A 14,312-nucleotide genomic window follows, 5' to 3' on the forward strand; every position below is an offset into this window, starting at 1 on the left:
AGATTAATTTGGTTTTACTTGAGATGCTTCATGTAAAACCGAGAAAGGTCCCGCGTTTTGGGCCTGTGTAGAAGGGTCCTAAGTGACCTATTAATAAGAAAGACTTATGAGAGTAATTTAAGTATAGGAAAACATAAGTTAGTGTTTCATGCCTTATTTCCTGATCACAGAGGAGATAACAGTCATTTCCTTCAGAGGAAAAAAAATAGTTTCTTTATAATAGTGCACATATTTAGCAGGCATTGCGAGGGAAAATAAAACAAAAAGAAGAAGCAGTATTAGTCTTGAAGCAATGCCAGGACTCTATATTCCTAAAACAAGTTCCCAAATTAAATGTAAACATTACTTCCTCGATCACATCCTTTTCTTTCTATCTGCACTCTTACATACAGATGTGATTCAAGTATTTCTAATAATGTATATTTGCCTTGTTACAATTAGTCATTGGTCAAAAGGAAGAATTATTTTGTTTTGAATGTCTTAGAGTGAGCCAATCTACAAATGCAACTAGAACTTGTGAAGATAGCCAAAGCAATGACTGGAAGCCAATAACACTAAAAAGAAGCAAAAATGAAATAACATGGTCAAACGGATTCTACACTTTATTTTGAAATGAAAAGAGAGTAAATAAATTGCATGCACAACTCTTGAGCAAGACTAACAAACTCGTTTTAATTTTAATTGAGTCTGGGTGACAAGGCGAACTAGAGAATACAAGAACTATGACTTTATGTTTGCAAGCTGCATGCTAATACGTGTTGTTAAACCATTTTCATTTGCAGCATCAGCTAAAAATACTGCAAATGTTTGACCTGTACAAACACTTGTATTCTCATTTGGGTTTATCCTGGCAAACCAGCTAAGAATCGAGGATTTGTTTTAGGCTTCTCTGGCTAATTAATAAAGATACACTCACAAATCACAGGTTCCATACCAACATTACTAAATTACTCCTGACATTTAATGTTAGTCCTTTGAAACAATATGCAGAAGAAATTCCATACTTATGGGACAGGCCTTAACAGTACTTTGCCGCACACTTTAATGATATGGAATTAGGGCAACCTTAGAAGATTATGAGAGTATATTGCAGAGTAGGTGTAGCATGTAAAGCCCAAGCAATGTAAGCTTTTGAAAGGAGAATAAGAACTTTCAGAAGAGAAGGCAGTATAGATACTAGAATTTTGAAATAATGTTGGGAAACTGGGTCATTATACACTATATCCTCTATAATTTCTTAATGAGAATTATATGAAAAGTTATGTAGTTCAAATTCAACAGTCATATCTCAAAGTACTGTCAGAGTTGTGAGTCATCATAGTAGTGCCTGAATTGTAGTCCAATATTCTCCATGATTATGGATTAGAATCCTCTTGCCTCCTCCCAAATAGAGTAAAATCACTGAATCAATCAACTAGTGTTTCAATACATAAAGTGATTCAAAGAACCTCTTCCAGTTGGGAAGAGCAAGAGGGTTTAGATCATGAGCTCAATGATACCTGGAGCAAAGAGTCATGTAAGTACTCATAGAATAATTAAGCATAGAATCACACAGCTGGAGGAGACCACCAGGGTCATTCAATCCAACCCTCTGCCATGCAGGAATACAGAATTAAAGCACCCCTAATAGCAGCCACCCAGATTCTGTTTAAAATCTTCAGAGAAGAAGACTCCACCACACCCTGAGGCAGCAGAATCTGTTATCAAAGAGCTCTTATCATGAGAAAGTTTTTCCTAATGCTTAGGTGGAATCACTTTTTCTGTAGTAGGAATCCATTGCTTCATGTCTTAGCCTTTGGTGTAGCAGAAAACAAGCTTACTCCATCTTCAATATGACATCCATCCCAATATTTCAACATGACTGTCATGATACCTCCTAACCTTCTCTTCTCCTAGCTAAACGGATCTAGCTCCCTAAGCTCCTGGACAGACTTCTCCACTCTGTCCAAGAAAACTACACACTCCCTAATATGCTGAAGAGTAGCTACACAGTTTGCTAGACCTCGTATTCTAGCAGGGACACATAACTGTATTTTTTGCAGATATCGATCAATATAGTTACTCACATCCTCCAACAAGGACACAACATACTACAGCTATTACAGATGACTACAGCAGCTCCCTCACCATCCACATTCAGAGGCCTAAGTAGGCAATGAAACAGCACTTCAAATCTCCCCCGCAAAACTTTCACACTAAACACTCACACATCCCTGTTGGCTTTCCCCGATTGCCAAGCTCCAGGTACTGGTGCTGCAACGATAGAGAGAGCTAGTGTCTGATAGCTTCTCAGTACAACCAAGTCTCTGACATACTTCCTTTCAGCAGATGGTAGCAGATGTTCCCTGAGACCACATGCTCAAACAAAGGACCTGGCGCTACACATAACAGAACAATAGAACCCTAAAGAGCACAGAAGCACACCTCCACAAAGCTTACACAAACAACCAGGCTTAATCTAACAGACACATGTTCTCCAAAACACCAAAACACAACAGAACAATAGAATACTAATGAACATACAAGTGAACAAGTCTTGTCCCAGCTCACACAAATGAACAGCCTTACCACAATGGACAGCACATTCTTTATTTTTAAAAAACTTCTCCCCAAATACTTTCCTGACCTGAAGATGCTTAACCCAACAGACACAAGTTCATGCTGTCTCTTCTAACACATCCATGCAAAATGCTCCTTTTGTCCTTCCTTGTTAGCCAAAATCTTATTTACATAGCTTCTGGGATGCGTCTACTTGGAAGTTATGTCAAATCAATGGAAAATCAACATATTTCACCTCAACCTTTCATACTTTATTCTCATAACTATAGTGGAATACTGGATTCCGCCTCAATCTGCACAAGGCTTCTTTTGTCACATGATCAGCTCAAGTCACATATTAAGAAAGTTCTGTGTTACACAGTGCCTGGATACGAGAAGGAACTTTGTTACAACACATTTTGGAAATGCCAAGCAAATTATGAGTGTACAAATAAGAACTTTGTGATGGGGTACACTGTACAAAACTAGAAGCATTTTTCACACACACCAAAAATCAATAGCTAGAAAAACCAAAGCTGGGGAGAATTTGAGTAACCCTGAACAGTAATTAAATCTACATTTAGTTTTAACACTGTTTACCACTGAGGGAAAAATTCATCTTTTTCACACTTCTGTTACTACAACTCACACAAGACCATTGCTGATTACTTTAGAACAGTTTCTTAAACTGTACTTTTCCAGATATATTGGACTTCAGTTCCCACAATTCCTAACAACTGGCAAGCTAGTTGAGATTTCTGGGAGCTGAAGTCCAAAACACCTGGAGGCACACAGTTTGATAAAAACTGTTTTAGAAGAGGTAGATTCCAAAGATTTCATGGTTCCAAAGAACCTTCTCAGATTTTGAAGAAGTTGTTTGAAGTGCCTAAAAATCATTTTGCTACTTAGGCATCAGATGCCAACTGATCTTTGAAGCTAAGCAGGATCAGACCTGATTATCATACCAGACACTGTAGGATATATCACAGGAAGGAAATGGCAATCCACCAAGGGAATCCTATGAAATGTCACTATGTCAGTTAATCACTTGAAGGCTTTATTTATTTATTTATTTATTTATTTATTTATTTATTTATTTGTGGCAGTTTCCCTGTGTGGGACCTAAAGTGCCTCACAAAGTTAAAACCAAGATCAACTCAAAACCTGACAGTAAATATTAGAACACAATTTAGAATCACAACATTTAAACCATTACCTGATAAAATCATTCAAAAACTATCCATATGAATGCTGCACACTATGAATGCACACAGCAACACGTATTAAAGGGTTTAATTGGTGACAAACATAATTGAGGTATGTTCTGAAATAGAGCGTGTAATACACACCAGCGTGCGTAGGTGTAAATTGCATCACATGGTGAAACCAATTAAGAAACAGGCACTCCAGTAATCCGCACATGCCCACTGGAGGTTGGGGAAGGTTGGGGGAAACAACAACCAATTCCTCCACAAGTCATGAAGCAACAGATACAGAACTGGGTTGAAGTCAACCTCTGCAATGCGTATAAGCATCATCATGGCCTCAGACCTGGTACAATGCTTACAATGTAATATCTCCCACACACGTACACATTGAAGTAACTCTTCCTCTGTCATTTTCATAACAACCAAAGTGGTCTCACACTACAGCTTGAGTGATTCAGTCAAGGAAGACACAGCTCTGTGTTTGCAAGACTTTTGCACCTATGTAGTTGATGATAAGGGATCTCGGGGACTTTATTGATTGGGTCATTACAAATTGAAGTTGGTTGACAGTAAATAACAACAGTAACATGGCAAACTTATCACAGGGAAATCTTAGCAAGATATAGGCCCCATCATGCTGTAACATCCAGAAAGTTGTGGAATATAAGAGTGGGTGGCTAGAAAGGCACACCCCTAATGTGCAATGCAATGCACATCCACATGGAAAACATGTGCTTAAAAAAGGCTGGAGAAAGTCCAAAACTAATGATACAATGTGCTTCTTCTGCTCAGTGTACAGATGCTGCAGAGCAGAAATTCAGAAGGAATATGAGCAGTACTAATGTAAATAGTGCCACTGCTCTCAGAAAAGTAAACAAACACCTCCCCCGCTTCCAAAGAGGAAATTGCTTTCTCCCCTTTTTTAAAGTTGGAAGATGAATTCCATCACTGATTCCCAACCAATGAGGTGCTACAGTTCCGTGCATTTCTCCCAACTGATCTGTTGGATCAATTAGGGGAGCTTTTTCACGGTCCTGGGGTGCGTGTGGAGACTCTTTGGAACTGGATTTCTTTCATTCATATTCTAATCCAGAGTATATGGCTCTGTAGAAGCAGCCTTATTCAGATAAGGTTTTCCACTGCCTTCCTCTGAAGCACTACAGCCTGTGACATATCCAAATTCATCCAGTGCACTGCCATGGCCGAGTGGGGTTCAAACCCTGGTCCTCAAGAGTCCTAGCTCTATATTCAAACAACTACACCATATTCGCTCTCCTATGGGTATGCAAACACCCAGAATCATGCATTAATTCTAATGCAGCAATATAACTACGGTAAAAACAAGTAAAAGGACTGTGATACAGGAATTTTTCAAAATCACTCAAGAAATGACTGTACAGGCCTGAACCTTAAGAACTGTGTTCTCTGGAATAGGTTTCATGTTATCACCTAAAATCTATTTTTAGTTCTGACTAGAATAAATACGTTGAATCAACAATGATTCAATGACTTTACTCCATTTGGGATTAATCAACAGGAGTCCAGTCAATGAGTGGTATCCTACATTATTCTTGGGTCGTTTTACTAAATTCTAATGTCCAGCTGCTATCAACTATTCACAATGAAATGTTATATAAATATAAAATATACATCCAAAAAATTATAAGAGATCATTTAATTTTTTCTCAGCACACAATAATTAATATTTTAACAACAACAACACTTTTAGTATATTGTTACCTAGTGTTTTTCCTTGTAGGTATTTTATTACAAATTAACAAAATTAATAAGACTCAACAAATGTTTACATACTGAAAGTTGTCCAGATAAGAACTGTGGAACATCCCTCAACATGCCAGGACTCATGGGAGAAGTGACTGAAATAGAAGGTCGGTCCATTTTTTGAGATTCAAATGAGCTAGAACCTGAAAGAACAATTAATTTTATTGTAATTAAACAAATATTAATATTGTTTACATTCTGACAATATAAGCATTAGGTCAGTGAAAGACAGAGTAAATGCTGAAAAATTTGTAAGTGAATTTTAACACTTCAAAAATAAAAGGTGAGTTATAATATATAACATAGATAATTGCAGAGCAACTAATGAACACGATGTAAGCAAAGGTTTTGTAAGTCTCGTGTATAAATTACATCAATTAAAACTATTATTACATAAAAGTGCTTAACATGTGTTTTAGAGATGCTATTCAATCAAACTGATTAAAGAATCAAAAACTGCAATCTAAGCAATTTCATATATTTATATTCATCTAGCATACTGAAAATATTTTATTAATATTTTTATTTAAAATATTGCAGTACAGGTATATTTCATTCAATACTTGGGTCTATCAAAATGAAGGCTTCTCAAAATCATTGCTTAAAATATAGAGGAAGGCAATGGCAAACTTCCTCTGAATAACTCTTGACAAGGAAACTCTACGCTATGGCCACCACAACTTGAAGGCACGTAGCAACAAATAAGATACATTAGGAGTTATTTCAAACATGATTGTTTCATATAATTATTTGCGTGACTCTACTCGAACAACCATAAAAAAAAATGAAGCTTAAAAAAGAACAGAAGACCAGTCAAAAAACACTGTAATACCCCAGTCTTACAGTTGTGCAATTAAAATTCCTCAATATTATGTTCTGAAATTTTATTTCAATGGTACTATGCATGTCCCCTATTCTCAATGTGCACAGCAAAATATAATAATAATAATAATAATAATAATAATAATAATAATAATAATCACTTTAGCTGCAATCCTATGAACACTTACATGTGTGTAAACCTCACTTAACCAAATGGGACTCACTTCTGAGCAGAGACTGTACCATTTAAGTATAACTGTACGATGCTTATGTCTCTAAAATATAAACATTCTGGTTTCTTTTCTTTAAAAATCTCTAATATAGTCAAATGCAGTTTATTTAACAAGGCTGTGATGTTCAACATGAACAAAAACCAGGAAATTAAAAAGCCCAAATTTACAGAACTCACTAGGTTATTCTTTCTCTTTTTCACAAAGACTATTATAATATAAATTTATTATTTTTTTAAAAAAATTAACCCTAACATTGTATTTCTTAACTTCTGACAGTTTATTATTAAGCAAAGATGGAAGAAATAGGTAAGTCATAAAGAATAGACAGATCTATGCAGACACATCTTTTCCATTTCCATCTTAGTTCAGGTGCATAACACTCCATCTATCTAAGAGAAATGAAACTTACTGGACTCCAACTGTGCATGAGTACTATCGGGTATCCTGGGAATATCCCTGCAATGATGAAAAGCAAAAGCAAAACATACATATATTTTTATACGTTGCGGAGCACATTAGCAGATAACAATGTAAAATTTAAAAAGCGACTACAACCCGGCAAAATACCTGCGGTACAGAAAGCATTTAGTAATTGAAGATTAATTAAAGATTGGGCTATATCCAGTTTCATGTAAGTGGACTCCACTCACACTCCACTCTTCTCTTTCCCAGTTCTCCCTGTGAACAATTCCCAATCTGCCTTAAGAGAGTCTCCAGCATTCCTAAGCAAAACTGAAGACACATAGGAGCTGTGTTTGTTCACTGCAAGATGGACACTGTTCAGTACAGCCCAATAGTTAGGTATAGTTGAAAGATCGCAGATAACAGTTAGATGCAATAATATAATATGGAACCAACAAAACGTTAAATCATAGGGTGATTGGCTGAAAGTGGACTCTCTCATGGATGTGAATAACTGCTGAACAGCACTGCAACCTGTGACCACCAAGTTTCACAAGTTTCTTCATCATTGATTGCCTTCCTTAAGTCATCTTTTTTTGCTTTCTAAAATGACTCTGAAGAAGAACAATTCTAGCAAGGGATTAATGGGGATGGCTGAGGTCCTATCTACACAAGCCTAAAACTGTATTGTTTACTACTGCAATAAATCCAATTGTAAGTCTACAATCCATTCCATTATTAGCATAGTAGTTTTAAATTTAAAAAGTACATCCTTTATCATTTGATATATGCACCTAACTTTTCACTCTTGACCTTTCCATGGGTCATATCAAAATCCATAATTTTGGGCCAAAAGCAGCCCTCTATTTATACATGTGGTCAACTTATACACAAATATATACACTCACTCAAAAAACCATTTTCCTAGACCTTTACAGAAACATACGATTTAGAAAAGCATCACATTTTTTCTACTAGGAATTCTAAATAGAATAATGAAAATGCAGTAAACAAAAAACAACTGAATATGGTATATAAAACAAGAACCGTGACACAAAATAAACATAAAAAAAATCAGGGAAACTAAAAGCTATTTTTAGTTAAAAGCTTGGGAAAAGACAAAGTTGGCATGGCAATCTAATAATGACAGTAATGCAGTCTAATATGTAATATTTGCTTTCTGACCATAGGCAACAAAAATTTCCATGCAGAAAAATGAGAAAGGGGAAAAGATCAAATCTCTTCTTCCTCCCATTAGCTTATTTCCATGACAACTGCAGAGGAAGAAAAGCACTTTATTTTACTTTATTTTATCTACTCATTTTGTCTTTTTTATTGTTTTGATAATTTTTTCCTGAACAGAAAATGCTGTTTCATAGACAGGACATTCTTTTGGCTACATTACAAATGTGAAGATTTTGCACAGAACAAGTTCCCAACTAGACCACATACTGCAGATCAAAGAGCATTTTTGCCCAGAAAATAAGCAATATTTCTATGCTATTTCCCATACAGAAAATGGTATTTGCTGAACAAAACCATATGTGGATTTTACACCTAATAAATCCTGAATAACAAAGATTCCTTTCAGTGCATTGTTTTTCCTAGTTCTTGAAATACCTTTCAAATATCCTTTCCATCTTTAGATATAGTCTATATAACACCTTCTTATTAACCTGTTTTCTCAAATTCTTAAATACTCAAAGAGGAGTTCCACACAAAACAGATTGGTGTTATCATTGCAATAATCAAATGTATTGGTGAAAGATGGAAGACTTAAGTGGAGATTAAAGAAGCTATGTAGTTTGGGGATATAAAAACACACAACAAATAAAAATTCATTATGTGTTCTAAACAATTACAGAAGGGAATCACTAAGACAACTCACCCAATTGGCCTCGAAACTACAAGTTCCACTTGTGGCTCTGGTTTGGATTCTAAAATGATGTTGTACACTTCTTCAAATGTGGCTCCTTGCAAAAGCCTTCCATTCCATTCTAATACTTCATCACCTGCACATTTAGACACAATAATCTGTTTAAGAGGGAAAGTCCTGAGCTGTTTTCTGTGAACAACTTAAACATGTTTGTCAATTACAATTTTGGCCTCCTTTAAATCTATAGAGCTTCAATGTTAATGAGGAATATAATAATAATATTATAATAATAACCACAACTAGCATAGTAATATGTCCTACAAAGGCTTAAATGTACAATTAATGTCAAAAAAATTCAAGAAAACATTAAATTTGCTTTTTAACTGGTAATGTAATATAGCATATTAGTACACCACTAGATAAATTAATATACTACACCAAAATAAAAATCAGAATGGATGTTCCCCTAAATAGTTCAACAAAATATTACTCTCTTACCTGGCCTAAGATGTCCCACTGTATCTGCTAAGCTTCCTTTTTTCACTTTGGTGATAAATGCACACAACCGACCTGATTCAGTCATTTTTCCTCCAACAACCTGTTTGAAAGTGATAGGAAGGAGAGCACGAACATTAAGATTTTTAAAAGACAGTAAAGTAGCAGCAAATCCTTTCCTATCTCAGTGAAGATTACCTGTCCAAACAGACATCATAAGCAGAAGAAATTGAAAATGCCCAGTGCATCAGAAATTAAGGATAGATGGAGTCTCAAGACATATAAACCCAAATAATTCCAATGTGTTTTAGCTAAGAAATATTTGTATGGCCTTTTTCAGGAGAAGAAAATTTGAAAATCTAACTTTCAGTGATTTTTTAAGCCTCTCCAAAGATTAAGCAATATACACTCTACCTAAAGAATTAGGTTTCTAACTGGTTGCTATTGCTTCATTATTTATATTTTAGGTGTCTTATCAATTGCAATTACAGAAATTTTGCTTATTACATGCAGAGAATAAATGAATTAATTAATTAATTTTAATAAATCACTCTCTGTAGAGGTCTGTGAGTGCACAAATCACACATGTCAAGTGTATAACTTTGCATTGAAGATGGCTTCTTTCCTCGAAATTCATTTGCATAAAAATGCTGTATATGTGTATATATGAGCATATGTTTTAGACTAGAAAACTTATACAAGTCTATATACAATAAATATAGCAGAAAAATATGGATTGTGCATCATTTGTTTAAAACTACAGAGGACAGATTATAGGTTTGTGGGATCTTTAAAAAAACTACCTAGATTTCTGAGATCAACCAATTGGAACCTCATGTCAAACACATAAATCTAGAATTAGCAAATTATTGCTTTGAGTTCAAAAAATGAACAGCATTTACAATCCTTCCGCATTGACATCCATGCCCAATGCTTTCTTTTTTTCAGCATTATAATGTATGCTGTAGAAGAATTAGGAATCAGAGGTCTTACTGTAAATCATGAAGACATTTATCAGTGGATCCAGATCTACCTCCTGCCTGCAGCTAAATGAAGAACTGTAGGGTTTAATAAAGTCTGGGTTCTGCATTTTACTTCTCTCTATATATACTTGGACAAATGTCAATGTCAAGTGTTATGTCAGATATTTACAAAGAAGAGAAGCAAGAACACTGTTTTGATTAGTGGCAATAATGACAACATGTCATTGCAATTGGACTTCTTTCCTGTGATTGAATTGAATAGTGGGATTCCATACATAGTTGACTGTCAAAAGGGGAGAGGACTTATGGCAAGAAGAAACAAAGACGTGAGAAGTAAAATAATTGATCTTGGCTAAAATAAAAACTGAACATGGAGCCAGCTCTCACAAGATTAAAATTAAGCATTTTAATTCAATTAAAAATTAAAAAAGCAGGGCAGAACTCAGTTCATCTCTAGATAATGTCACCTTATAAATATAAGCATCTAATCTATTATGCAAGGATACACTGAGTGACCAAACCCAAAGATTATTCATTAGTGGTTTCTCATCATTCAGTTTGGTGGGGGGGGGGGGCTAATGAATTGTCCCAGGAGTCTGTTCTGGACCTGGTGTAGTTCACCACTTTTATAAATGAACACAGGTCATTATTATCAAATTTGCAAATGACACCAAATTCAGAGGAGTAATCTGCATCCCAGAGGACAAAATTAGAATACAAAATAACCTTAGCTGATTGGAGAGCTGTGCCAAAACTAGCAATATTAATTTCAACAGTAATAAATATACAGAAGAACATTTAGGCTGGAAAAAGCAAAATAGATAAATGGAGGATGGCGATATCTGTCTTGACAGCAGTACAAGTGAAAAGGAGATCTAGAGGTCTTAGGATCCACCTACACCAAAGTAGGTAAGAAGTCATTCCATGACACAAACACGTGATCTATGGAACCTTCCTGACCCCAGTGCAGGATAAAGCCACTTAACACAGTTATGGACCACTCAGAAAAAGTCCGGGAATGCTCTGGAACTTCCCCAAAGCAGGTCAGCACTTCAGATGGAGTGAACAGTTGTGCTGGAACTGGCCCTGCTGCTCACATTTTTCGTTGCTGCTGAAAAGAACCCCTGGTTGTTGCTTGGTGTCTTTACTGATGGTTTGGATTCTGTCCCAATGTCACAGTGGGAAGGAGGCGGGCATTCTAACCACCCCTGGAGTCAATCCAGAATATTGCCACTCTGTGCCAACCCATGTTAAATAGCCCACGTAGACAGGTGCTTAGTAAAATGCAAGCTTAACATGTGTCAACAGTGTGATGTGATGGCCAAAAAAGCCATTGTAACTCTACATTGCATCAAGAGGAATACAGTGTCCTGATAGAAAGAATTTGTAATACCTCTCAGTCAGGGCTATGCCAATTTCTGGGCACAGAATGACATGATAGCCATCTTTAAATACCTAAAGGAATACCAGATAAAATATTTTACAATCTTGTTTTTGCTATTGTTGAGACTAGAATGCAAACAGATAGATTTAAATTACTAGAAAGAGATCCTAACTAAATCTTAGGATGTTCTTCCTAGCAGTAAGTGCAGTAGGACACTGAAATGTTTACCTCAAAGAGTTGTAGCCTCTCCTTCTTTGGAGATCTTGTAACTACTAGGAAAAACTTGACTACTAACCTTCAATCCAAGCATTGCACCGGAATCTCTAGGCACACTTCCATCTTTTAGTCGTTTGTTTAACAAAATCCGACCTATTAAACGATCTCCATCTTTGGATGGCTGCCAGGTTACAGGATGCTATAAAAGGAAAAAAATCAGCAAAATTCAGTTTCTTGGGGAAAACAGCTCAGTTTCAACTTTATCTTCGATTGCCAGTTTAAAGCATTGTGAAATTGCTATGATTACACTATTGGCTTTATGTGTAGAAATTAGGACTGAAATCAATCTCTTAATTTATACCGTTACTCCTTATATTTTCCTAAATGGAAATTCCAGATTTAGCTTCTCAATCTTGATGGATATTTTAAATGTGTATGTTCAGTACATTAAACTGAACAAAGACAAAAGAAATCCAAGCTATTAAACAGTAATTATCATGCTAAACAACAGGTTGTGTTAAAGTTCAATGTAATTCAGATATGATCGCAAGTAGTCAAAAATTACTTTATTAAGAGCTTTCATTTAGATATACTAATTTGGAGGTAATCCCACAATTTTTGCGGAACTACTTTTTAACTAGAAGTACCTAAATTTACAGTGTAAAATCCTTTAAAATGGAAATAATTTATGGTAATTTCATATGCCCACATTAAAATATCAGCACAGTTCACCATAGTGCTACTTCAAGAATGATATAAATCAGTGTTGTATTTGTTTACCATAGAGCTACTATAAGAATGATATATACCAGTGTTCGTTTATGACATAGCCTTTGTGCTGTAATTTAAAACCTGCTTAAATCATCTTCGGTTTTGTGTAATCATAGCACTTTTTCACATCTGTGCAACAATTTATAGCCCTCATACATGCAAAATTAGCATGCATACAATTCATAACTCATTCTATCTTAACAATACTGGAATGATTTATCACAAACATCAAACAGAAAGCAAGACTTTTTTAAAAAAAGCAGAGGACAAAGACAAATATTATCTCATAAAGCACAAAAGTGACACAGCAACAAAACAAACATGGCAATGAAAGGGAAAAAAGAAAAACAATGTTTCTGTGCAAACAGATGCAATTTTCTCCTCGTGAACTTTTGTTCCTCAACCTGGGAATTAAACTATTAATTTAATTTCAACCCCAGGGACATTATAGTAGTAATCAAAGATGCCAATCCGGGAAAGATGTTATTGTTTAATCACTTTATGGTTGAAGGTGACATCACCAAATACTATTGTGTCACCATTTTTGTGCCTAAATAATGTTTTCTATTTGTGCTCCCAAAAATGAAGACAGTAGAGTAATCCAATGGTTGTGGTTTTGTTTTTCTTTTCTGCACCTTAAGAAATGTTAGATTAAACTCTTTTGTTTTATTATTGATCTGTTTAATGAGTGACAGAGAGCAAACAAAGACCAAATGAGCAGTTAAAATGCAGGCACCACAAAGCCAGTACCTTTTCACTATGGCTATGCTCCTCATTTAGAGTTGTGCTACTACAGGTGTCTACCCCAGAGTCTTTAATCTGAGGCTCAGACCATTCCAAGTCCTCTTCCAAAGAGTGGCCACCAAAATACACCATTTTCTTTTGTCTTTCAGATAAGGTGTTAGAGTCCGATAAAACTGCCTGCTCACTAGTTTTTCTTTTTCCCCTTTGACTGTCCCCTACAGGTGTAGGATAAAAGGATACAAAAAAGAAAACATGCAAAGATGTAAATAAAACAAAGGAAATGTGAAATGGTAAAGGAAACTGAATGGTAAGGCTCCACATGTCTCACCAAAGACATAGGGGATGCCTCACTGCTATGCCAAGACGTATGGTCCCAGTTGTAATCCATGTCTCCTGTGAGAATCAGACAGACAAGATAGTGCAGTAAAGGAAAAGTGAAAGAAAGGACAGACAAAGATATAACAGACTTTTCAATTTTAAAATCACCTGTCTTTATAGATTTAAAGTAACCAATATATATATATTTTAAAAATAGCAGAAATTCCAAAAGGGTGACTACATGTTCTAAAGTAGTGTTTCTCAACCTTCCCAACTCATCACAACAATTCCATCACAACCATAACATTTGTTTCATTACTATTTCATAATTGTAATTTTGCTACTGTTATGAAACATAATGTAAATATCTGATATGCAGGATGTATTTTCATTCACGGGACCAAATTTTGCACAAATACCTGATATGCCCAAATTTGAATATTGGTAGTTTTGAGGAGGATTGGTTTTGTCATTTGGGAGTTGTAGTTGCTGGGATTTATAGTTAACCTATAATCAAAGAGCTTTCTAACTCCACTAACG

The 14,312-nt window shown here is 35.4% G+C and overlaps 1 protein-coding gene across 49 annotated transcripts in view; it reads right to left on the bottom strand.

Annotated features, from left to right (window-relative positions):
* RIMS2 (regulating synaptic membrane exocytosis 2) overlaps positions 1–14,312 on the bottom strand; it is a 401,331-nt gene that overhangs the window by 191,569 nt on the left and 195,450 nt on the right. For 28 of the 49 annotated variants that reach the window (XM_060775747.2, XM_060775725.2, XM_060775741.2 and 25 more), the window contains 6 exons: positions 13,461–13,669; positions 12,019–12,138; positions 9,360–9,459; positions 8,874–8,997; positions 6,993–7,039; positions 5,559–5,671 (listed from right to left, as the gene is read on the bottom strand). In XM_060775747.2, coding sequence (XP_060631730.2) covers positions 5,559–5,671; positions 6,993–7,039; positions 8,874–8,997; positions 9,360–9,459; positions 12,019–12,138; positions 13,461–13,669 — 713 coding nt within the window. Of the gene's footprint in view, positions 1–5,558; positions 5,672–6,992; positions 7,040–8,873; positions 8,998–9,359; positions 9,460–12,018; positions 12,139–13,460; positions 13,670–13,782; positions 13,848–14,312 lie in introns of all 49 variants that reach the window. The other 21 variants (XM_060775744.2, XM_060775740.2, XM_060775732.2 and 18 more) reach the window with 1 other exon arrangement.

The sequence above is a fragment of the Anolis sagrei genome, chromosome 4 (assembly GCF_037176765.1).
Source record: "Anolis sagrei isolate rAnoSag1 chromosome 4, rAnoSag1.mat, whole genome shotgun sequence".
NCBI classification, from domain to species: Eukaryota; Metazoa; Chordata; class Lepidosauria; order Squamata; family Dactyloidae; genus Anolis; species Anolis sagrei.